This window comes from Oncorhynchus clarkii, chromosome 27 (genome assembly GCF_045791955.1).
Source record: "Oncorhynchus clarkii lewisi isolate Uvic-CL-2024 chromosome 27, UVic_Ocla_1.0, whole genome shotgun sequence".
Classification (NCBI taxonomy): domain Eukaryota; kingdom Metazoa; phylum Chordata; class Actinopteri; order Salmoniformes; family Salmonidae; genus Oncorhynchus; species Oncorhynchus clarkii.
In genome coordinates this window covers 20,104,922-20,131,257 of record NC_092173.1, presented here as the reverse complement: position 1 = coordinate 20,131,257, position 26,336 = coordinate 20,104,922, and the positions used below count along the sequence as shown (strand labels likewise).

General features: G+C 45.4%; 1 protein-coding gene across 12 annotated transcripts in view; it reads left to right on the top strand.

The window, feature by feature from the left end:
* The first annotated feature begins 389 nt into the window (after nt 1–389).
* The window catches only part of LOC139385476 (synergin gamma-like), a 51,114-nt gene continuing 25,167 nt past the window's right edge, over nt 390–26,336 (top strand). For 6 of the 12 annotated variants that reach the window (XM_071130544.1, XM_071130541.1, XM_071130538.1 and 3 more), the window contains exons 1-12: nt 390–461; nt 12,631–12,671; nt 13,550–13,686; nt 14,421–14,548; nt 14,711–14,816; nt 14,980–15,094; nt 15,753–16,019; nt 17,151–17,429; nt 19,066–19,146; nt 19,315–19,511; nt 22,961–23,215; nt 23,376–23,512. In XM_071130544.1, coding sequence (XP_070986645.1) covers nt 427–461; nt 12,631–12,671; nt 13,550–13,686; nt 14,421–14,548; nt 14,711–14,816; nt 14,980–15,094; nt 15,753–16,019; nt 17,151–17,429; nt 19,066–19,146; nt 19,315–19,511; nt 22,961–23,215; nt 23,376–23,512 — 1,778 coding nt within the window. In that variant the 5' untranslated portion in view covers nt 390–426. The remainder of the gene's footprint in view (nt 462–12,630; nt 12,672–13,549; nt 13,687–14,420; nt 14,549–14,710; nt 14,817–14,979; nt 15,095–15,752; nt 16,020–17,150; nt 17,430–19,065; nt 19,147–19,314; nt 19,512–22,960; nt 23,216–23,375; nt 23,513–26,336) is intronic. The other 6 variants (XM_071130546.1, XM_071130543.1, XM_071130539.1 and 3 more) reach the window with 3 other exon arrangements.

Sequence of the window (26,336 nt, the reverse complement as noted above, 5' to 3'; positions counted from 1 at the left end):
CAAACCTTGCATAGGCAGGTTTAATCCAATCCAGCCCAGGAGAGGGTTATAATGTCAGTGATACGGAACAGACCTAGGACAACTAATCATCAACAGTGACTTAGTGAAATTAATTTATCTCAAATCTAAAACAACTGAGAAATGTGGGACTATTTGATAAGGTTAGTCTTGTGATTTTAATTATTTCTACTAGACCCTTCATGATATGAGAAGCATCTTCTCCATATAATGAAGACAGGTACACAATTGACATACTTACGGTAAACCTGCCAAGAGTCTTGGCATCATGTTCCATGGATGCAAGGCTAAACATTTTGAGTTTGACAGAAGCACAACAGCGACATCTTGTGAAGAAGAAAAAACTGTGACCCGGAAGATCCGTCACTGACGACGATTTTTTTGTTGTCACAGACCACTGTTATCAAGATGGCGTTACGGCCAGGATCTGGGGGAGGTGGCAGGTACTTATTTTATGTGTGTAAAAAAAAAAGAAACGAGTCAATTATTTGTCTGACGGTATTCTGCACTTGACCGCTGTGGTTTAAATTGTTCGAAAATTATATTTACACACGGAATAGCGAGTGAAGAATGAGCGTTTCTGGTAGGCGAGACAGGCTAGCCAGACAGCTAATAATGTTACCTTACCTAAATTAGCTAACTATCATAGGAATGTAGCTTTGGTGAAGTGCTAACGGTAGCTGTACTGTGTCACATCTTTGCTGGCTGTCGAATAATAATAGCCAATAACAACATGAACAATATGTTATAGCTGATATAAGGCGTATTTGCAGCACGGGAATGTCGTTTTCTAACTAGCCATCCAGCTAACGTTAGCTAGTAGCCAGGTCAGCTGAGTTGTCAGATGTTCTTTGCTAGCTAACGTTACTGTAACGCTAACTAGCTTGTGCAAACAGCCTGCCAGTCCATACCTGTGCTAAGATGATTCGATACCTAAACACAGTGATTTTCAGATTGTTGGATTGAGCTGACAAGGTGGTGAGATAACATATAGCCCGAGCTAATAAGGTAGCAACTAACGTTACATCAGAGCAGCCACACATTCTCTCCAACCTCCTTCAATGGTGATGGTGCTTTCAAGACAACTGGGAACTCGTAAAAAACCGAGGTCAAATCGAAAGCAGCTAACCTGTGCTGCCATGGTGAATCTTCCTGGACAAAGTTGATGTTTGATCAGATGTGGGATGACATGACGTGCAAGCTGCCATGGCCTTATACTTTTAGTGGCCAAATCTAGGCTTTATCATGATCTTCTCTCACCTGCTTATAGCCTAGATCTCCCCCATGAAAGATAAATCCATGCTCAGACTAAAAACGTTGCTTTTCTGATATTTGCTTCTGGTCTGATATTATAATACATCTATTGTAGTTCAGTCAGTCAGCTCTATCATTCATGTCTTAACACTAGAACCACCATAGGCCGACAAACACTGAGGTTTGATTTTGTATTCATTTTTTTTTGCTGTTGGTACCCACCCAGGCGCTAATGCGTATCTCTCCTTACTGGATGAATGGGTGATAATTGTGCACATTACTTCACAATTTAATTAAAAATTAGGCCTAACTGAACGATAAGGAGGGTGAAGAGGTTGATTTAATTTAGAAAGACAATATTGTAATGATAAGTTTGTGTTACGCCTATTTATCAGCGTTGGCGCTCATGTTTATGGCAAATAATTTGAGCGGGCACAGTAGGTTAATTTAATTTTCTTTTGATGTTTTTCTTTGCTAAAAATAAACTGTTACAGTACTGATTTATTTATTTAACTATATTATTAATCACATTTATTGTAAGGGAAACGAAAACATGCTATGTGCTGCACTAGTCCTTGAGAATAATGCAAAACTTGTCCGTGGCTATCCAAGACGAGCAAGGAGAAACAAACGATGCCAGTCAGCCTGCGTAGCCGGCCCATCGAAGCTACACCTAAACTATACCAAAACTAATTTCACGCACAATAAGAGTTAGCCTGTAGACATAGCCTATAGACATAGCCTATAGACAAGATTAAATTGACAATAGTCTGAGTGATAATATTATAAGTTGTCAAATTGTACAATGAAGAGATGGGTGGGTGCATCTTCAGTCACATGTGTGTACATTTTTTTGCTTTCTATATAGTATCAGAAAGACATATTCTGCAGTTTCTATGACACCTTTGTCAAATAACTCTCAATTCAAGAGGTGCAGCTCTATTTTCGAATGTCACTTTTTCCAAGAATATTTGTGTTGTCCATGCGTTCAACATTGCTCTGGCAACTAAGCAAAGACTAGTAACATAATAAATGTAAAATATGCTATTCTATTTTCTTTTAAATACTTTTTCTTATTTCTGCAATGTTTCTATAGACCTACCAAAACAAAATTATAATAGACTTCTTTGTGATGGACTTACTTATAGCCTAAAATAACAAACTAATGAAAATGCTATTATGTTTTTTGAAATAATAGTTATTTAGTTTTCTAATGTTACCTAAGACCTTTAAAAGCACAACCATATGATTATTCTTCCGAAAGCATATATGAAATGTATTTATTAGACTTTTAAAATGTTAATGTGGCATTGGCTGGAAGTGTCGAATTTACTTTAGGCCTACGTTTTTTTATTGTTATATTTAGTCATATATTTTCACCAATATTTCTTCATGCAATTCATGCTTTACAATTGTTTATGCGCGATTATTCAAGTCTAGGTGCTTGATATGAATCTGATGAATATCCTAAAAGGGATGCCCAGTTAAGTTCTCAACGTTCTCTAGTGTGTTTAAAAAATATATATATTTCACCTTTATTTAACCAGGTAGGTCAGTTGAGAACAAGTTCTCATTTACAACTGCGACCTGGCCAAGATAAAGCAAAGCAGTGCGACAAAGACAACAACACAGAGTTACACATAAACAAACGTACAGTCAATAACACAGTAGAAAAATCTATGTACGGTGTGTGCAAATATAGAAGAGTAGGGAGGTAAGGCAATAAATAGGACATAGAGGTGAAATAATGACAATTTAGCATTAACACTGGAGTGATGTGCAGATGACGATGTGCAAGTAGAGATTCTGGGGTGCAAAAGAGCAAGAGGATAAATAACAATATGGGGATGAGGTAGTTGGGTGTGCTATTTACAGATTGGCTGTGTACAAGTACAGTGATCGGTTAGCTGCTCTTACAGCTGATTCTTAAAGTTAGAGAGGGAGATATAAGACTCCAGCTTCAGTGATTTTTGCAATTCGTTTCAGTCATTGGCAGCAGAGAACTGGAAGGAAAGGCGGCCAAAGGGAGTGTTGGCTTTGGGGATGACCAGTGAAATATACCTACTGGAGCGTGTGCTACGGGTGGGTGTTGCTATGGTGACCAGTGAGCTGAGAGAAGGTGTGGCTTTACCTAGCAAAGACTTATAGACAAATATGTAGTGAGGACCAGCCAACGAGAGCATACAGGTCGCAGTGGTGGGTAGTATATGGTGCTTTGGTGACAAAACGGATGGCACTGTGATAGACTACATCCAGTTTCCTGAGTAGAGTGTGGGGGGCTATTTTGTAAATGACATCGCAAAGTCAAGGATCGGTAGGATAGTCAGTTTTATGAGGGTATGTTTGGCCGCATGAGTGAAGGAGGCTTTGTTGCGAAAAAGGAAGCCGATTCTAGATTTAATTTTGAATTGGAGATGCTTAATGTGAGTCTGGAAGAAGAGTTTACAGTCTAACCTAGGTACAGTGCCTTGCGAAAGTATTCGGCCCCCTTGAACTTTGCAACCTTTTGCCACATTTCAGGCTTCAAACATAAAGTTATAAAACTGTATTTTTTTGTGAAGAATCAACAACAAGTGGGACACAATCATGAAGTGGAACGACATTTATTGGATATTTCAAACTTTTTTAACAAATCAAAAACTGAAAAATTGGGCGTGCAAAATTATTCAGCCCCCTTAAGTTAATACTTTGTAGCGCCACCTTTTGCTGCGATTACAGCTGTAAGTCGCTTGGGGTATGTCTCTATCAGTTTTGCACATCGAGAGACTGAAATTTTTTCCCATTCCTCCTTGCAAAACAGCTCGAGCTCAGTGAGGTTGGATGGAGAGCATTTGTGAACAGCAGTTTTCAGTTCTTTCCACAGATTCTCGATTGGATTCAGGTCTGGACTTTGACTTGGCCATTCTAACACCTGGATATGTTTATTTTTGAACCATTCCATTGTAGATTTTGCTTTATGTTTTGGATCATTGTCTTGTTGGAAGACAAATCTCCGTCCCAGTCTCAGGTCTTTTGCAGACTCCATCAGGTTTTCTTCCAGAATGGTCCTGTATTTGGCTCCATCCATCTTCCCATCAATTTTAACCATCTTCCCTGTCCCTGCTGAAGAAAAGCAGGCCCAAACCATGATGCTGCCACCACCATGTTTGACAGTGGGGATGGTGTGTTCAGCTGTGTTGCTTTTACGCCAAACATAACGTTTTGCATTGTGCCAAAAAGTTCAATTTTGGTTTCATCTGACCAGAGCACCTTCTTCCACATGTTTGGTGTGTCTCCCAGGTGGCTTGTGGCAAACTTTAAACAACACTTTTTATGGATATCTTTAAGAAATGGCTTTCTTCTTGCCACTCTTCCATAAAGGCCAGATTTGTGCAATATACGACTGATTGTTGTCCTATGGACAGAGTCTCCCACCTCAGCTGTAGATCTCTGCAGTTCATCCAGAGTGATCATGGGCCTCTTGGCTGCATCTCTGATCAGTCTTCTCCATGTATGAGCTGAAAGTTTAGAGGGACGGCCAGGTCTTGGTAGATTTGCAGTGGTCTGATACTCCTTCCATTTCAATATTATCGCTTGCACAGTGCTCCTTGGGATGTTTAAAGCTTGGGAAATCTTTTTGTATCCAAATCCGGCTTTAAACTTCTTCACAACAGTATCTCGGACCTGCCTGGTGTGTTCCTTGTTCTTCATGATGCTCTCTGCGCTTTTAACGGACCTCTGAGACTATCACAGTGCAGGTGCATTTATACGGAGACTTGATTACACACAGGTGGATTGTATTTATCATCATTAGTCATTTAGGTCAACATTGGATCATTCAGAGATCCTCACTGAACTTCTGGAGAGAGTTTGCTGCACTGAAAGTAAAGGGGCTGAATAATTTGCACGCCCAATTTTTCAGTTTTTGATTTGTTAAAAAACTTTGAAATATCCAATAAATGTCGTTCCACTTCATGATTGTGTCCCACTTGTTGTTGATTCTTCACAAAAAAATACAGTTTTATATCTTTATGTTTGAAGCCTGAAATGTGGCAAAAGGTCGCAAAGTTCAAGGGGGCCGAATACTTTCGCAAGGCACTGTATTTGTAGTTGTCCACATATTTTAAGTCAGAACCGTCCAGAGTAGTGATGCTAGTCGGGCGGGCAGCAATTGGTTGAAGAGCAATTGGTTACTAGCATTTAAGAGCAGTTGGAGGCCACGGAAGGAATGTTGCATGGCATTGAAGCTCGTTTGGAGGTTTGTTAACAGAGTGTCCAAAGAAGGGCCAGATGTATACAGAATGGTGTTTTCTGCGTAGAGGTGGATCAGTGAATCACCAGCGTACTTCTAGGCTGAAGGCCAGGCAGTTCAAGTGTTAAACCTGAGCTGTTGTAGTGAAATAAGGCCTTGGTTTTAAATCTCCTCTCAGTTATTAGTGATTGGTGTAGAGGTCTATGATAAATGGTAAATATTTAGTTAAATCTTGAGTCCTGTTGACTCCTGCATGAGCCTGTTGATATTGGTGAAGCAGTAGCTCGTCCTACAGTGGAGATGAAAAGGCTAGCCCCATTACTTTTTCATCACCAGCTTGGGCCTGAGCTGAGCAGTGTGAATAATGAATGTCTGCCTGCTACATGCCTCTGAACCCGACCAGCCAGGTGATACAGATACTACAGCTGAGGAAACCAAATAGTTTAAGATTAGGTTTACAGATTAGGCTGGCCAGAGTAGCCTATCTGACATATGGTCTCATAGAAAATAACAGGTGATGTTTGTCTCTGGCTAACAAATGTTCTGGAGACATTTCTTGTCCTGACATTGGTGTACATTAAGACCATTGGTGGGGGTCAGATATAGGTGAAGTGCTGATTTATAGTGCTGAGCAGCTGAACTCATCCATATTGAAATCTAAGATCTGTAGAGAAGACTTTCTCTGGTTCTATAGGTATTATCCAGGCCTCTCCCCCTTCCCTATTAGTGAGGAGTCTATAAAATCAAATCAAACTTTATTTGTCACATGCGCCGAATACAACAAGTGTTGACTTTACCATGAAATTCTTACTTACAGGCCCTTAATCAACAGTGCAGTTCAAGAAGAGTGGTCTCAGATCAGCGAACGTGACCGGGGCTAGCTGTGTATAGCTTTGCTGTGTTGTGTATGACTGATAGTGTGTGGTGTACTTGATGACAGAATGTGGCACACTGAGCCAGGGAAGAGGAGCAGGTAGGCGATGTGCTGGCAGCAAGCCTGGAAATAATGAAACCCATCCTGATACCAGGCTGTCAACAGGAGCCAGAGGCATGAATCTACTCTTCATTGGCCCTGCTGCCTGGCATAGCACTGATGTTATGTCCCAAATGGCACCCTATCATCTATGCAGTGCACTACTTTTGACCAGAAAGTCTGACATATCATGGGTCTAAGAAAATAAAAGATGGCGCCGAAGAACATGGCTGACGTTTTACATTCTCCCAACCAATTGTGCAATTTTGCAATTTTTTTAGCATTTTGTGTAACTTATTTTTTATCGTATTGTGTACATAATGTTGATGCTACCGTCTCTTATGACCGAAAATAGCTTCTGGACATCAGAAAAGCGATTTCTCACCGCGGACTGGAAGAACATTTTCCTTTAACGAGTCCGACGAGGAGGATATCCTGCTTTCACTGGAACGGGCCCAGATCCACGCCTTTTGTGTGAAGAAAAGACGCCGGGAAAGGAGATGCAGATAGGGGAACCTTCTGAGAAGCTGGAGGCAAGCGAATAAGCTCCCAATGCCTTCCATTCTCCTTGCTAACGCTCAATCGTTATAAAATAAAAATTGATGACCTACTATTAAGATTATCCTACCAACGGGACATTCAAACTGTAACATCTTATGTTTCATGGAGACGTGGCTGAACGAAGAAGCAGACAATATAGAACTGGCAGGATTTTCCATGCACCGGCAGAACAGAGACGCTACTTCTGGTAAGACGAGGGGTAGGAGGGTGTGTCTTTTTGTCAATAACAGCTGGTGCGTGATGTCTAATATTAAGGAAGTCTCGAGGTATTGCTCGCCTGAGGTAGAGTACCTTATGTTAAGTTGTCGACCACAATATCTACCAAGAGAGTTCTCATCTGTATTATTCGTAGCTACAGGACTGTTTTACTAGCAATTGTTAGAAAACAGACTGGAATATGTTCCGGGATTCCTCCAATGGCATTGAAGAATACACCACCTCAGTCATCGGCTTCATCAATAAGTGCATCAATGACATCAATACATATTCCAACCAGAAGCCATGGATTACAGGCAACATCCGCATCAAGCTAAAGTCTAGAGCTGCCGCTTTCAAGTAGCGGGAGACTCATCCGGACGCTTATAAGGAATCCCGCTATGCCCTCAGACGAACCATCAAACAAGCAAAGTGTCAATACAGGATTAAGATTGAATCCTACTTCACCAGCTCTGACGCTCGTTGGATGTGACAGGGCTTGAAAACTATTACAGACTACAAAGGGAAACCCAGATGTGAGCTGCCCAGTGATGTGAGCCTACCAGACAGGCTAAATGCCTTTTATGCTCACTTCGAGGCAAGCAACACTGAAGCATGCACGAAAGCACCATCTGTTCTGGATGACTGTGTGATAATGCTCTCGGTAGCCGATGTGAACAAAACCTTTAAACAGGTCAACATTCACAAAGCCATTGGGCCAGACGGATTACCAGGACGTATACTCAAAGCATGCGTGGACCAACTGTCAAGTGTCTTCACTGACATTTTCAACCTCTCCCTGACTGAGTCTGTAATACTTACATGGTTCAAGCAGACCACCATAGTCCCTGTGCCCAAGGAAGTGAAGGTAACCTGCCTAAATGATTACCGCCCTGTGGCACTCACGTCGGTAGCCATGAAGTACTTTGAAAGGCTGGTCATGGCTCACATCAACAGCATCCTCCCGGACACCCTAGACCCACTCCAATTCACATACCGTCCCAACAGATCCACAGATGACACAATCGCAATGGCATTCAACACTGCCTTTTCTCACCTGGACAAAAGGAACAGCTATGTGAGAATGCTGGTCATCGACTACAGCTCAGCGTTCAACACCATAGTACCCACGAAGCTCATCACTACGCTAAGGACACTGGAACTGAATACCTCCCTCTGGATCCTGGACTTCCTGATGGGCTGCCCCCAGGTGGTAAGAGTAGGCAACAAGACTCTGTCACACGCTGATCCTTAACACTGGGGCCTCTCAGGGGTGTGTACTTAGTCCCGTCCTGTATTCCCTGTTCACCCACGACTGCGTGGCCAAACACGACTCCAACACCATCATTAGGTTTGCTGACGACGCAACAGTGGTAGGCCTGATCACCGACAACGATGAGACGGCCTATAGGGAGGAGGTCAGAGAACTGGCAGTATGGTGCCAGGACAACAACCTCTCCCTCAATGTGAGCAAGACAATGGAGCTGATCGTGGACTACAGGAAAAGGCGGGCCGAACAGGCCCCCATTAACATCGAAGGGGCTGTAGTGGAGCAGGTCGAGAGTTTCAAGGTCCGTGGTGTCCACATCTTAATGGTCCAAACATAGTCAAGACAGTCGTGAAGAGGGCACAACAAAACCATTTCCCCCTCAGGAGACTGAAAAGATTTGTCATCGGCCCCCAGATCCTCAAAAGGTACTACAGCTGCACCATCGAGAACATCCTGACCGGTTGCATCACCGCCAGATATGGAAACTGCTCGGCATCTGACTGTAAGGCGCTAGAGGGTAGTGCGAACAACCCAGTGCATCACTGGGGCCAAGCTTCCTGCCATCCAGGACCTATATAATAGGCAGTGTCAGAGGAAAGCCCATAAAATTGTCAGCCAAGTCTAGGACCAAAAGACTCCTCAACAGCTTCTACCCCCAAGCCATTAGACTGCTGAACAACTCATAAAAATCGCCACCGGACAATTTCCATTGACCCTACATTGACCCATTGACACTTGTTGTATTCGGCGCATGTGGCAAATAAAGAATGATTTGACTAGCACACCACTAGGCCTATAGGGAGTTGCGATAGGAGAGCTGTACTATAGCAACAGGTACTAGATCACTTTTGGAGTTCTGTTGAGCTTGTGGGAAAACCTGGCATGGCTCAAGCCTTAAATTAGTCCTACGATGGCCTATACAGAGCCCACAGCTCGCATCACTGGCACTGCTGATCTCACTCTGGGTTAATCTGCACTGTTATTCCAGGGGGTTTCATTTGCTGTGGTTGCGTAGCATAGCGCTGCTATTAAAGCTCTGTAAAGCTACAGGCTAAATCTGAGGGAGAACAGATGTGAGCCAGAATCTCTCACTCCACATCAAGCCCAGGTCAAGGGAAAGCGTCCTGGGTATTGTTATTGCATTTGTAAACAAAGGAATATTACGTTTTTTCAAATGATCATTTTATGATTCTGGGAATTCTAAAATAGAAAAACAGAAGTTTTCTGTCACATGACACTTTGGTACCATTGGGAAAGGATAATTTTTTATTTATTTAAAATTATTATTATTATTTTTTACATTTTACCCCCATTTCATGGTATCCAATTGTTAGTTATTACTTACTTGTCTCATCGCTACAACTCCCGTACGGGCTCGGGAGAGACGAAGGTCGAAAGCCATGCGTCCTCCGAAACACATCCCATCCAAGCCGCACTGCTTCTTAACACAGTGCGCATCCAACCCGGATCCTCCGCATCCTCCGCACCAATGTGTCGGAGGAAACACCGTGCACCTGGCGACCTTGGTTAGCGCGCACTGCCCGCCACAGGAGTCGCTGGTGCGCGATGAGACAAGGATATCCCTACCGGCCTCCCTAACCCGGACGACGCTAGGCCAATTGTGCGTCGCCCCACGGACCTCCCGGTCGTGGCTGGCTGCGACAGAGCCTGGGCGCGAACTCAGATTTGCCTGAAATGGCAGTTGTGAAGTGAAGCCTCATTGTCCAGTGTACTGCTCTGTAGGGTGGACTGGGCTAGTGGGCTTAGCTGGGTATTGGTAGTCTCAGGTGTTATGATGGGCTCAGGTAGGCTAGTGCTGTCTTCTTGTATCCTCATCCATCTCTTTTCTCCTCCAGCATCAGTGTGACCACAGAACCAATGAGAGGAGGCGTCAGAGAAGAAGCAGACTGCGTCATAGTGCCAAGCTGGCCTTGTTCACTCTTTATCCCTCTTGTCTCTTACCTCATTCTCTGACTGTCTGCTCTTAGAATTTAGCCTACATTTTGTGTTTCTATAGATAAAGTTTCTATAGATTCCTGTCTGTCTGAATTTGATCTAGACATAGTCTCCATCAATTACAGCACATGAAACAACCACTGATGTGCACTGATGTGCATCCCATTAAAACCATATGTCTGGCTGTTTTTACTTAACCATTATGGCAAATTAGAGCACGGATACACTAGGAGAATAATTCCGTAATGGCTGTTGTCAGAGGAGCTCATTCCCTGATCGATAAATGTTGTTCTGAGCAACAGCCAAGTGTTATTTGATAATTTTTTCTTCCTGCCTGTCAAGTTTAGTCCTCGCGATCAATGCAATATTCATTCATGCATTCCCTGGAAAGCGGTGAGCTAGAACAGTAAGGGCCACACTGAAGTCCAGGCTGCCTAGCCGAACAGAAAAGTGCCCGAAATAAAAAGACGGAACAGAGAAAGGGAGGCTAGGTGCTGCCACATCACCATACAGTTGCATGTTTATTATTTTACTTCCTTACAATGGTGTCCGTGCCATAGCTTATTATGAGAGACAGTTTTTGTTTATTTATATATTTTTGGGGTAAATATATATATATCCATATACATACATACCCATATATATACCCATATATATATATATCCATATATATATATCCATATACATACATACCCATATATATACCCATATATATATATATATACCCATATATATATATATATATATATACATACCCATATATATATATCCATATACATACATACATATATATACCCATATATATATATATACCCATATATATATATATATATATATACATACCCATATATACATATATATATATATATATACCCATATACACATACCCATATATACATATATATATATATACCCATATATACATATATATATATATATATATATATATACATACATACAATTGAAGTCGGGCGTTTGCATACATCGTAGCCAAATACATTTAAACTCAGTTTTTCACAATTCCTGACATTTAATCCTAGTAAAAATTCCCTGTCTTAGGTCAGTTAGAATCACTACTTTATTTTAAGATTGTGAAATGTCAGAATAATAGTAGAGGGCATGATTTATTTCAGATTTGATTTCTTTCATCACATTCCCAGTGGGTCAGAAGTTTACATACACTCAATTAGTATTGGTAGCATTGCCTTATAAATTGTTTAACTTTGGTCAAACGTTTCGGGTAGCCTTCCTCAAGCTTCCCACAATAAGTTGGGTGAATTTTGGCTCATTCCTCCTGACAGAGCTGGTGTAACTGAGTCAGTGTTTGTACAGATGAACGTGGTACCTTCAGGCGTTTGGAAATGTCTCCCAAGGATGAACCAGATTTGTGGAGGTCTACCATTTTGTTTCTGAGGTCTTGGCTGATTTCTTTTGATTTTCCCATGATGTCAAGCAAAGAGGCACTGAGTTTGAAGGTGGGCCTTGAAATACATCCACAGGTACACCTCCAATTGACTCAAATGATGTCAATTAGCCTATCAGAAGCTTCTAAAGCCATGACATAATTTTCTGTAATTGTCCAAACTGTTTAAAGGCACAGTCAACTTGGTGTATGTAAACTTCTGACCCACTGGAATTGTGATACAGTGAATTATAAATGAAATCATCTGTCTAAACAATTGTTGGAAAAATTACTTGTGTCATGCACTAAGTAGATGTCCTAACCGACATGCCAAAACTATAATTTGTTAACTAGAAATTTGTAGAGTGGTTGAAAAACGAGTTTTAATGACTCCAACCTGTATGTAAACTTCCGACTTCAACTATATATATACACATAAACATTCATACACACACATTTTTTTTTTAAATATTCCTTTATTATTCCCCAAACCTTACCACCCCTCCCCCAATTGGAGTAAACGAATAAACAATAACACTACCTTCATTTTATACACATTTTACAGACACAATCCATTTTTACAATACTTATATTTAGTTTGTTTTCAGTCCATCCTCTATTTTTGTTGTCCATCCAGTTTGATTTCTAACATCTCTGAACCTATATGATTGACAGTTGAATGATTTCAGCCTAGATGTTCTCCATTAGTCTTCCCTTTAGGCTTGTCTCTAGCTGTGTTATTGACCTGTGTTTTTCCTTCTCTCCTGCAGTTTTATTTATCCTGTTGGAGGGGGCCTGGGACCGCCACAAGGTGAGTCATCCTACACTCTACAACCCAAATGGCTCCCTATTTAGTGGAGTACTTTTGACCAGGTGTGCACTATATAGGGAATAGTGTGCCATTTGTGACGTGTCCTGTCAGTCGGCACTACTTTTCCAAATCTCCCCAGGCACTTCACTCTCCTATGTGCCCTGGTTTCTTGAGACATTTTTGAATTCAGTAAATAGACCTAACCAATAACTCATAAGGATGTTTATCTATCAGAGTGAAGTCAGTTCAGATGTGCATTGTGCACTATCAACAACACCATCAGTCAAATACAATACATAGGGCCTAGGCTTATGTCCTATCTGTTCCTGATAGTTTATTAGGTAAACAAACACACACACACCCTTGTGGCTGTGTTGGGGGTCGTTAGATGTTTCAATACGCATCAGAATGCATGCAGCACTTTGTTTGGATGAGCCATAACCCATTATTCAGCCCGGTTGGGGCATTATATGGTACATCATGTGGAGGCTCCAGGAGGACTGTCAGCCAGAGCATCTGTGCAAACAAACGCACTCTCTAGTTCTATTCCCTAGTACTCCTCTGTTTTACTCTGAGCTGTCACAGCACTCCACTCACACAGGCAAAACAGATTGGGTTGTTTCCAAGCCTCTGTTTACTCTTCGCTGTCCAGGAAATGTGTTAGCAATAATAATTCACTGGCACAATGCTCATCTAGCCTATGTCTGGGGGAGTTCCAATAGCACACTCCAGTCCAGTTAGGCCAACTCTACTTATATAGTACATGTTCACGCTTTAATGACTACATGTTATCTTTACGGTTTGCAACAACCCTTTGTCAGTATAGCCATTTGCAGAGCTTATGATTGACTGGACATTTGTTGTGTGTTTTCTTCCAGGTATGATGCCCATGCAGCAGCAGCAGCAACAACAGGGATTCCCTGGTATGGTTCAAGTCCAAATGCAGCCCAACATGCAAGGAATGATGGGAATGAACTTCGGAGGCCAGATGCCTCCTGGTGCCATGCCTATGCAGGTGGTTTGTGTGTGCGTGTACGAGTGTATTTGAAGGCAATGGCCACAACATATTCCTCTCATTACTCTAGAGCACGTGTCAAACTCATTCAACTGAGGGCCTGCGGGTTTTCACTCCTCCCTTGTACTTGATTGATTAATTAAGTTAACTAATTATTAAAGAACTCCCCTCACCTGGTTGTCTAGGTCTTAATTGAAAGGAAAAAACAAAAACCTGCAGACACTCGGCCCTCCGTGGAATGAGTTTGACACCCCTACTCTAGAGTGAAGGTACTCTGTTTTACATTACTGGCAATGTGGTCCTCTGAGGTTTTAAATAAGCCAAAAGAAGAAGGGCAAGACCATCTCTCCTGTAATGCTGCTCTTTATAAGAGAGCAGACTGCCTCAAGCTACCTCTCTCATTCAGGCTAGACATTTAGAAGAAGGAGCCCTTTGCAGGGTATTGCCTCATCCTTACCAAATCCTCTGCCTTTATCTCGGTCTCTTTGCTCTTTCTTTTATCAAATGACAACTTTTCCTCCATTCACTGCTGTCATGTTAGGACATCTCTGCATTGCATAGTGTTAATAGCACACATTTTTCCCAGTCTAAGTGGTTGTAGTTATGCAGTGACTGCTGTATGACAACCACTTTAGAAATGCATTGGTTTCCTGCTACTGCTGTGATAATATTGAATGCTATGATTGCTAACGAGACCTCCGCTTTGTGTGTGTGTGTGCGTTCATTCTGTGCAGGGTGGGATGGCCATGGGAATGCAGGCCCCTGGGATGCAGTTCATGGGCCAGCCACAGTTCATGAGCATGAGGGGCCCCGGGCCCCAGTACACTGCCGACATGCAGAAACAGATGGCCGAGGAACACCAGTAAGGGCCATTCTCTCTCTCTGTCTGTCTTGCTCTCCCTTACTCCCTTACTCTCCCTCCCTCCCTCTCTCCCCCCTCTGTTTTTCTCTCTACATGTTGTTCTGTCTGTCTATGTGGTCAGTGTGTGTTAGTTGTATGCTCTAAATGTGTTATGTTGTGTAGGAAGCGTCTGGAGCAGCAGCAGCGGATGCTGGAGGAGGACAGAAAGAGGAGGCAGTTTGAGGAGCAGAAACAGAAGCTGAGGCTGCTGAGCAGCGTCAAACCCAAGGTGAGCCACATCATCATCATGCCTGGCTTCTGCCTCAGTCCTGCCCTCGTTCTGTCCTAGTTCCCACAGTGTGATAAAGACACATGGGTTGCAATGTAGAATGCATCCATGCTGTCAGTCTAGACACATTCCCCTCCTGAGCCCTGCTTTGTCCCATCCACAGGGACAGATGGGGGCGAGTCGGGACGATGCGCTGGAGGCCATCAAAGGCAACCTGGACGGGTTCAGCAGAGACGCCAAGATGCACCCCACGCCATCCTCACACCCCAAGAAGCCAGGTACACTCATCAGTACAGTCATTGTCCTTCACTCTGTGTTTCCTCCTTATCTGTCTTCCAGGAGTCAGGACACAGCTCCACTCCCCTACTGCCTGACTGAACAGCCTCCCCTGAGAATGATAAGGCTGCCTCTGGGGTGTAGGCACACACACAGACAGACAGACGAGACAGACAGGCTGGTGACTGCCAGCCTATGTGACAGCAGCTGTTGCAATGGACAGAGCAGTCTGTATCTGCCTCTGTCTCTCACAAAGATTATATCATACTTAGTAGGAGACCAACATAATCTTCTGTTTTTCTGTCACGTTTCACTTTTTAAAAAATCTTTAACTTGACCTACTGTGTCTCTCACTGTCATTACCTTGTGCATTACAGAATGTTGTCTATTAGCAAACATCAAACTAACCACCTTATTTATTTAGTATTAACTGATCTGACATCCTTAGTTCATACTAACTATGGACATTATCATATTTATTATTTCATATGATAAACATATATTTTTTTAAATAATCTTAAAAATGTGTGATACATTTTCTGATCCTGCACAAACTAGCCTTTGTTTCACTACTATAGCACTGTGCACCGTGTCCACCTCCCGTCATCGTAGCCTGTGTTGCCTTGTTCTGCCATTATCATTATTTCTCAATTTTTACAGACTCATCGCCATCCCACTCTTCTGTCACCTCTCACTCCCTCCCCCCTGCTTTCCCCGATGACGAGTTTAGTGACTTTATGCAGGGTCCCTTAGATGCTTCTTCCTCCTTCCCCCCCTCCTCCCAGGCCCATCCCCATTCTTTAGACCCAGGTCCTGGTCAGAGACCCTCCTCTGCCCCCTTCCCCCAGTCCCTCCCTGCCTCTATGTCCATTCTTACTGCCACCCAACACTCTACTGTCAACTCCAGCTCCCCATCTGCATTTCAAGGTAACTGTTTTTTGTTCACATCAACCTCTTAAGTCAGTGTTTAGTGTTCATAATCAACCAATAACACAGTTTGGAAATTGTGACCAGTGCTGCTGATGAGACAATAAGCTGTACCGCATTGTGGTGTTGAAGGCTCTCTAGCGTCAGACTCGGTTTGTAGTCAGTTTACTGTGTGTAAGCATACAGACGGCACGGCAGATGGTCAGATCGCTTCAGCCTTTAAGTTAACGCACACTACAAAGTAAACCGTGTGAGTGCTGTACCCAACAACCAGTTCTGCCTCCATTAAAATCAGTACTGACATTTAGTAGAATACTCCCAGTAACACGTGCCTGTCACTGCTCACTCTGGCTGGCAGAGGCCCTGATAAGCCAGTTCTAGTGAGGAAGAGATGGAAGACTCTGACAGACAGTAAACACATCAGGAGGACAGGAGACAGAGCTGGTACTTGTCTCCCGTCTGTCATGAGACAATTAGATGGCGCAAACCTGCTCTAGCACAGGGGTGTCAAACATACGGCTGGATCCGGCCTGCGAGGGTGTCCAATCCTGTCCGCGGTTGGTCATTTTTAAATGACTAAAACCAGGTAGAAACTGTAGAAATTATAATGGACCTATATTCCTACAGTTTCTTGACTGTTTCCAGCGCGCTTATAATCACCGAAATGAAAGCTAAACAGACATGGACCATCAAAAATTCCAACCAATTTTTAGTGCGGCCCTCCGGACCTCGCTGAAGGCCTAATGCGGCCTCTGGGGCAAAATGTGTTTGACACCACTGCTCTAGCTCTTTGATATGCTGCCAGTGCCACCGATTTGGAAAGAGGCTAGGCTAGGCTATCAATCAGTAGCATTCAATAAGTAGCCAGTAGCTCCACCTAGGTGCAGAAGTTGAACATATTTGTCATGTAATGTGTGAAGCTGCTGAAGCACTACATTTCTACACTCTTAAAGTGTCCCTGAGTTGAGATTTGCACACTGACTGACAGCTGTAAAGTAATGATGGTCAGTTCTGTTGAATCCAAATTCGCTCTACCCTCATTACTGAGCAGGGGCCAATAGAACTAAGAAACAGGCATTATGAATGGTTGTGATATCAATCAGCTGTGTTCCTCCTCACCCACCTCTCTAGGCCCGTCCCTGGAAGAGAAACTGTTCTCCTCGTGTGATTTAACGGCTGAAAAGAAGGCCCAGGTTAGCTTTAAGTCCCAGAGGACCCTGGCCCCTAACCGAGCTACAGTCTCGGCCCAGTTTCATTCCAGCACCAAGGCCCGGAACTGGGCTGAGGCTCCTGGGGACCTGATTTCTGCTTTCACTATAGAAACACCACAACCAGAGGCACCAGCACTGGGGCCCACAGCCCCCTCACCAGCAGCCGACCCCCCTCCTCCCCAAACCAGTAGTGATGGTGGTGAGAAAAGAAACCATTTATTAACAGTCTCTTTCTCTGCCTTCGATCACTGCAGAATTAACACACAATCAGCGCGGAGCATGGGGCCTGTTTTTTCAAGCGAATGGTTGAATGCCCCTGATTCCTCTCTCTTATTTTGCAGCAAACACTTCAACGTTGACTAATAAGACTTGAGACAATGTGATTTTACCTTCTCTACCCCTGATGCTTCTCTTGATTGTCCTATCTGTAATGGAAATCATACTAACCAACCCTAAAAGCTCTTGATGTCATTCATCCTGTTTAGTTGAGTAAGTGCTCCGGGACTCTCCTATATAGCTGAGGAATCTTTCTGTTTGGCCCCTATTCCCTAAATAGAGCTCTGTAGGGAATCAGTGTCATTTGACGTCGTCAGAGAGAGACTGACGCGTGCTGCTGACTGCTTGGGTTTAACATGGATGAGATGCTACGCTTGGATTGACCCATACCTACTGGAGTCCCGTGGGTCTAGAGCTGGTGCCTCAGTCGGATTCTGCTGCTCTGCCACTCAGCCGCCCTGCCTTTCTGCTGCTCTGCCACTCAGCCGCCCTGCTTTTCTGATGCTCTGCCGCTCTGCGTTTCTGCTGCTCTGCCACTCAGCCGCTCTGCGTTTCTGCTGCTCTGCCACTCAGCCGCCCTGCTTTTCTGATGCTCTGCCACTCAGCCACTCTGCTTTTCTGATGCTCTGCCGCTCTGCGTTTCTGCTGCTCTGCCACTCAGCTACTCTGCGTTTCTGCTGCTCTGCCACTCAGCCCCTCTGCTGCTCACCCTTTCTGCCACTCAGCCGCCCTGCCTTTCTGCCGCCCTGCCTTTCTGCCGCCCTGCCTTTCTGCCGCTCAGCCTTTCTGCCGCTCAGCCTTTCTGCCGCCCTGCCTTTCTGCCGCTCAGCCGTTCTGACACTCTGCTACTATCTATTTTCTCTCGTTTGTTTGTCTTTCTCCTCAGTCGCTCGCTGTCTGTCCCAGGGAAATGTGGAGGTTCCTCATCATAGAGGTCTGATGAGAGGATTTGCTGCTTGAGTCAACATTTGACATTTCGACGTACTAGTCTGAGGCTTCCATTGAGGCATCTTCCTCTCCAAATGCACATTGTTAAGTGTATTTTAGGAGCTGCTTTTACACCTGCTTTTACACTCACTCCACCCTAGTACACTAATGAAAAACTGACCTCATGGTTGCACAGAAGATTTAGATCAATGTTAGTATGAATTGAAGAGACAGGCTCATTTATTTTGTTTGACAACCCAAATCCAACCCTCTCTTCCCTCTCAGGAGCTGTTGGAGTAGTTGGTTCTGGTCCAAGGACAGATGAATAGTTGTATGAAGCACCAGGAAGCTTAGGATGTGGCATCCCAAATGGCACCTGATTCCCGTTATAGTGCACTACTTTTGACCAGATCCATATGGGCCCTGGTCAAAGGTAATGCACTAGGGTGCCATTTGGGATGCATCCTTAGTGAATCAGTGCAGAGCAGCATTACACTTCTACTTAGATCTCCAGACAGGTGGAGAATACTATACAGGCAGGCTCTGGTCTGGTGAGATGCAGCGCAGGTAGTACACCCAGCCCTAAGTCTCTGCTTCAGCTCCTAACCTAACTGTCCCTGTGTTGCTGACAGCAGGTGTTGGTGGTTACCCTCAACAAGAGCACATCCAGCCCATGGTACCAGGCTGGCTCTACAACGACAGCCTCATCCCAGGTAAATGCCTACGTTTTTGAACAGATTTCTACCACTTATGTATAGAAATTGGTCTATTGTGTCTACTCGGATCCTTTCCAACAAGTCAATCAGAGAACTTCCTAGTTCTACCCAGTCTTTCTGTAATATGTTTGATCTGTTGCTATGCCTTCTCTTTCTCCTTTCCAGAGATGTTCAAAAAGGTCCTGCAGTTCACCATGACTCCGGGGGGCATCGACACAGCCAAGCTCTACCCCATCCTGATGTCCTCAGGCCTGCCCAGGGAAGCACTGGGCCAGATCTGGGCCTCAGCCAATCGCACCACGCCTGGCATGCTGACCAAGGAGGAGCTCTACACAGTCCTTGCTCTGATTGGTGTGGCACAGGTAGGCATTTGCATCACCTTGTGTTTTTTAAAGGGTCGGAGTTATTAACAACAGAAAGATTTGAGGGGTTTTTCTGTCAGTGGGGACTTAAGACCATCCTTCACTGTGATATTTTCTTCATGTGAAGTAAAGGACAGTCTCTAATATTATGTTTCATTGCACCTTACTTCAGTAGTTAGGCCTACTGCATGCTATGACGTGTGCAGTTGAGACATGCTATGACGTGTGCAGTTGAGACATGCTATGACTTGTGCAGTTAAGACATGCTATGACGTGTGCAGTTGAGACATGCTATGACGTGTGCAGTTGAGACTGATAGTGAGTGACTGTGCTGAATCTCTGCTCTGGGAGGGTGGTGGTGGTGGTGTGACTGAGCTCAGGCAGCCAGGTGAAGGTGACTGGATCTCCTCTCAGCCTAGTGTGACAGCAGACCTCTTATCTGCTCTGCCGCTCACCAGCACCCCTGGGAGACTGACAATCCCAGGCACCTCACAACTCAATCTGCACTCCACTGCCACCTGCCACAGCGAGAATAATAACACTTATTTAGTTATGTAAATGTAAGAGCCTTGAGGTAGTGCCGCCATGAGCTGCATCCTTTGTAGAGTGATGAAAAGGTTTGGGAAGCCGCGCCAGTGGAGGCTGTTAAAATGGAACTTGACTTTAATGAATTATTTATTTCAGCAAAACATCTGTTTTTCCATCTCCTGCTGGATGGAATAGAATGTTAATAGATGATTGAGTTGGATGAAAGAAAAATCACAATTTTCCAGCATCACTGCTTTACAATAACGATGCACTCATACTGACAGTATTGTCTGTATAATATAAAGTAACTTTGTAAATGTCTAACATATGAAAATCCACATTAACGCATTAAGCACATTATCAAATCAAATCATCAAATCAAATTTTATTTGTCACATACACATGGTTAGCAGATGTTAATGCGAGTGTAGCGAAATGCTTGTGCTTCTAGTTCCGACAATGCAGTAATAACCAACAAGTAATCTAACTAACAATTCCAAAACTACTGTCTTATACAGTGTAAGGGGATAAAGAATATGTACATAAGGATATATGAATGAGTGATGGTACAGAGCAGCATAGGCAGGATACAGTAGATGGTATCGAGTACAGTATATACATGAGGTGAGTATGTAAACAAAGTGGCATAGTTAAAGTGGCTAGTGATACATGTATTACATAAGGATGCAGTCGATGATATAGAGTACAGTATATACGTATGCATATGAGATTAATAATGTAGGGTAAGTAACATTATATAAGGTAGCATTGTTTAAAGTGGCTAGTGATATATTTACATCATTTCCCATCAATTCCCATTATTAAAGTGGCTGGGGTTGAGTCAGTGTCAGTGTGTTGGCAGCAGCCACTCAATGTTAGTGGTGGCTGTTTAACAGTCTGATGGCCTTGAGATAGAAGCTGTTTTTCAGTCTCTCGGTCCCAGCTTTGATGCACCTGTACTGACCTCGCCTTCTGGATGATAGCGGGGTGAACAGGCAGTGGCTCGGGTGGTTGATGTCCTTGATGATCTTTATGGCCTTCCTGTAACATCGGGTGGTGTAGGTGTCCTGGAGGGCATGTAGTTTGTCCCCGGTGATGCGTTGTGTAGACCTCACTACCCTCTGGAGAGCCTTACGGTTGTGGGCGGAACAGTTGCCGTACCAGGCGGTGATACAGCCCGCCAGGATGCTCTCGATTGTGCATCTGTAGAAGTTTGTGAGTGCTTTTGGTGACAAACCGAATTTCTTCAGCCTCCTGAGGTTGAAGAGGCGCTGCTGCGCCTTCTTCACGATGCTGTCTGTGTGAGTGGACCAATTCAGTTTGTCTGTGATGTGTATGCCGAGGAACTTAAAACTTGCTACCCTCTCCACTACTGTTCCATCGATGTGGATAGGGGGGTGTTCCCTCTGCTGTTTCCTGAAGTCCACAATCATCTCCTTAGTTTTGTTGACGTTGAGTGTGAGGTTATTTTTCTGACACTCACCTCCTCCCTGTAGGCCGTCTCGTCGTTGTTGGTAATCAAGCCTACCACTGTTGTGTCGTCCGCAAACTTGATGATTGAGTTGGAGGCGTGCGTGGCCACGCAGTCGTGGGTGAACAGGGAGTACAGGAGAGGGCTCAGAACGCACCCTTGTGGGGCCCCAGTGTTGAGGATCAGCGGGGTGGAGATGTGCGGGGTGGAGATGCCTGTAATGAAGTCCAGTGCCCAGTTGCACAGGGCGGGGTCGAGACCCAGGGTCTCGAGCTTGATGACGAGCTTGGAGGGTACTATGGTGTTGAATGCCGAGCTGTAGTCGATGAACAGCATTCTCACATAGGTATTCCTCTTGTCCAGATGGGTTAGGGCAGTGTGCAGTGTGGTTGAGATTGCATCGTCTGTGGACCTATTTGGGCGGTAAGCAAATTGGAGTGGGTCTAGGGTGTCGGGTAGGGTGGAGGTGATATGGTCCTTGACTAGTCTCTCAAAGCACTTCATGATGACGGAAGTGAGTGCTACGGGGCGGTAGTCGTTTAGCTCAGTTACCTTAGCTTTCTTGGGAACAGGAACAATGGTGGCCCTCTTGAAGCATGTGGGAACAGCAGACTGGTATAGGGATTGATTGAATATGTCCGTAAACACACCGACCAGCTGGTCTGCGCATGCTCTGAGGGCGCGGCTGGGGATGCCGTCTGGGCCTGCAGCCTTGCGAGGGTTAACACGTTTAAATGTCTTACTCACCTCGGCTGCAGTGAAGGAGAGTCCGCATGTTTTCGTTGCAGGCCGTGTCAGTGGCACTGTATTGTCCTCAAAGCGGGCAAAACAGTTATTTAGTCTGCCTGGGAGCAGGACATCCTGGTCCGTGACTGGGCTGGATTTCTTCTTGTAGTCCGTGATTGACTGTAGACCCTGCCACATGCCTCTTGTGTCTGAGCCGTTGAATTGAGATTCTACTTTGTCTCTGTACTGACGCTTAGCTTGTTTGATAGCCTTGCGGAGGGAATAGCTGCACTGTTTGTATTCGGTCATGTTACCAGTCACCTTGCCCTGATTAAAAGCAGTGGTTCGCGCTTTCAGTTTCACGCGAATGCTGCCATCAATCCACGGTTTCTGGTTAGGGAATGTTTTAATCGTTGCTATGGGAACGACATCTTCAACGCATGTTCTAATGAACTCGCACACCGAATCAGCGTATTCGTCAATATTGTTATCTGACGCAATACGAAACATGTCCCAGTCCACGTGATGGAAGCAGTCTTGGAGTGTGGAGTCAGCTTGGTCGGACCAGCGTTGGACAGACCTCAGCGTGGGAGCCTCTTGTTTTAGTTTTTTTACATTTTTTTTTACTTGGACTTTCAGTGATGTCACACTAGCAGTCCATCATTCTGGAGATGCAGCCTCATATGAACCTGACCACTGATCCCTGTTCATCCCTCCCCTGCAGAGTGGTCTTCCAGCCATGAATGTGGAGATCCTGAGCCAGTTCCCCTCTCCCCCGGTGCCCAACCTGCCTGCCCTGGCCATGGCTATGGCCCCTGTCATCCAGCACCAACACCAGCAGCCCATGATGACTCAGCCCCCTGTCCCTGTGTCCATGGCCATGCCTGCGCCAACAGTCATGGGCAGGGCTCCTCCTGCTGCTCCTTTACCCTCCGCCCAACCACCCACCAACTTCATCACCAACTTCCCACATGTACAGGTAACACATCCAGCCAATGGGCCAACCAAGCCTCTCCATAGTATATACAGATACATGTGGTTTCATTTCACATTATTTATAATAGTATGTTTAATTTATGCCATTTAGTAGACACTTTTAGTAGACACTCATGTATCCATCGTCTTGGTGGTGTGTTTAGGGGAAAGCAGACGATGATGACTTCCAGGACTTCCAGGAGGCCCCCAGGGCAGGAGGAGGGGATCAGCCCTTCACTGAGTTCCAGGGGGAGTCAGGGGAAACCTTCCCCACCACCACATCCTCTCTGCACCAGAACAGGTACAGTGCTGACTGACTGACTGGAGTGACTGACTGACTGACTGGAGGGAGTGACTGACTGACTGACTGACTGGAGGGAGTGACTGACTGACTGACTGACTGAAGGGAGTGACTGACTGACTGACTGGAGGGAGTGACTGACTGACTGACTGACTGGAGGGAGTGACTGACTGACTGGCTGACTGACTGACTGGAGGGAGTGACTGACTGACTGACTGACTGGAGGGAGTGACTGACTGACTGACTGACTGGAGGGAGTGACTGACTGACTGACTGACTGACTGGAGGGAGGGAGTGACTGACTGACTGACTGACTGACTGACTGACTGGAGGGAGTGACTGACTGACTGACTGACTGACTGGAGGGAGTGACTGACTGACTGACTGACTGGAGGGAGTGACTGACTGACTGACTGACTGGAGGGAGTGACTTACTGACTGACTGGAGGGAGTGACTGACTGACTGACTGACTGGAGGGAGTGACTGACTGACTGGACTGACTGACTGACTGACTGGACTGACTGACTGGAGGGAGTGACTGACTGACTGACTGACTGGAGTGACTGACTGACTGGAGGGAGTGACTGGAGTGACGGAGGGGGAGTCAGGGGGAGTCAGGGGAAACCTTCCCCACCACCACATCCTCTCTGCACCAGAACAGGTACAGTGCTGACTGACTGACTGACTGACTGACTGGAGTGATTGACTGGAGGGAGTGACTGACTGACTGACTGGAGGGAGTGACTGACTGACTGGAGGGAGGGAGTGACTGACTGACTGACTGGAGTGACTGACTGACTGGAGGGACTGACTGACTGGAGTGACTGACTGGAGTGAGTGAGTGACTGACTGACTGGAGTGAGTGACTGACTGACTGGAGTGAGTGACTGACTGACTGGAGTGAGTGACTGACTGACTGGAGTGACTGACTGACTGACTGACTGACTGGAGTGACTGACTGGAGTGACGGACGGACTGACTGGAGTGACGGACGGACTGACTGGAGTGATGGACGGACTGACTGGAGTGACGGACGGACTGACTGGAGTGACGGACGGACTGACTGGAGTGACGGACGGACTGACTGGAGTGACGGACGGACTGACTGGAGTGACGGACGGACTGACTGGAGTGACGGACGGACTGACTGACTGACTGGAGTGACGGACTGACTGACTGACTGGAGTGACGGACTGACTGACTGACTGGAGTGACGGACTGACTGACTGACTGACTGGAGTGACGGACTGACTGACTGACTGGAGTGGCGGACTGACTGACTGACTGGAGTGGCGGACTGACTGACTGACTGGAGTGGCGGACTGACTGACTGACTGGAGTGGCGGACTGACTGACTGACTGGAGTGACGGACTGACTGACTGACTGGAGTCAGTCCGTGATGGACGGACTGACTGACTGACTGACTGGAGTGACGGACTGACTGACTGACTGACTGACTGAAGTGACGGACTGACTGACTGACTGACTGGAGTGAGTGAGTGAGTGAGTGACTGACTGACTGACTGACTGGAGTGACGGACTGACTGACTGACTGGAGTGACGGACTGACTGACTGACTGGAGTGAGTGAGTGACGGACTGACTGACTGGAGTGACGGACTGACTGACTGGAGTGACGGACTGACTGACTGGAGTGACGGACTGACTGACTGGAGTGACGGACTGACTGACTGACTGGAGTGACGGACGGACTGACTGACTGACTGGAGTGACTGACTGGAGTGAGTGACTGGAGTGACGGACTGACTGACTGACTGGAGTGAGTGAGTGAGTGACGGACTGACTGACTGGAGTGACGGACTGACTGACTGGAGTGACGGACTGACTGACTGGAGTGACGGACTGACTGACTGATTGTAGTGAGTGAGTGACTTTAGTGAGTGACTGGAGTGAGTGAGTGACTTTAGTGAGTGACTGGAGTGACGGACTGACTGACTGACTGGAGTGACGGACTGACTGACTGACTGGAGTGACGGACTGACTGACTGGAGTGACGGACTGACTGACTGACTGGAGTGACGGACTGACTGACTGACTGGAGTGACGGACTGACTGACTGGAGTGACGGACTGACTGACTGACTGGAGTGACGGACTGACTGACTGACTGGAGTGACGGACTGACTGACTGACTGGAGTGACGGACGGACTGACTGACTGGACTGACGGACTGACTGACTGGAGTGAGTGACTGGAGTGACGGACTGACTGGAGTGAGTGACTGGAGTGACTGACTGACTGACTGGAGTGAGTGACTGACTGACTGACTGGAGTGACTGACTGGAGTGACTGACTGGAGTGACTGGAGTAAGTGACTGACTGGAGTGAGTGACTGACTGACGTGACTGGAGTGAGTGACTGACTGGAGTGACTTGAGTGACTGACTGACTGGAGTGACTGACTTCAGTGGCTGGATCAGTGTTTGGTATTACTTTAAATCAGATTACACATTCTGTATGGAAGTAAAGCTGAATTCTACATCTTATACAGGTATTGTGGGTAACAAGTACATGGTCACTTAGTTGCTTGTAGTACTTTCTCCAGCATAACAATTGCACCTCGCCATCTCTTAATGAATCCATTTCAATGGACAGTAGAGTTGCTTAATATTACTTTTCAATCACTGCGTGGGGAGTCTGTCTCTCAGGGAGAGGCAGCCCAAAGCCCGTTATTTTATAAGACAAAGAGAATGTGGAAATAAAGGATCTAACGCCTGAGTGGCATAGTCACTTACAATCCCCTTCCACTTCCTCAAAAACAAAAGCTTAATTGTTTCCTCCTGCGTATATCCAATCCCCCTGGT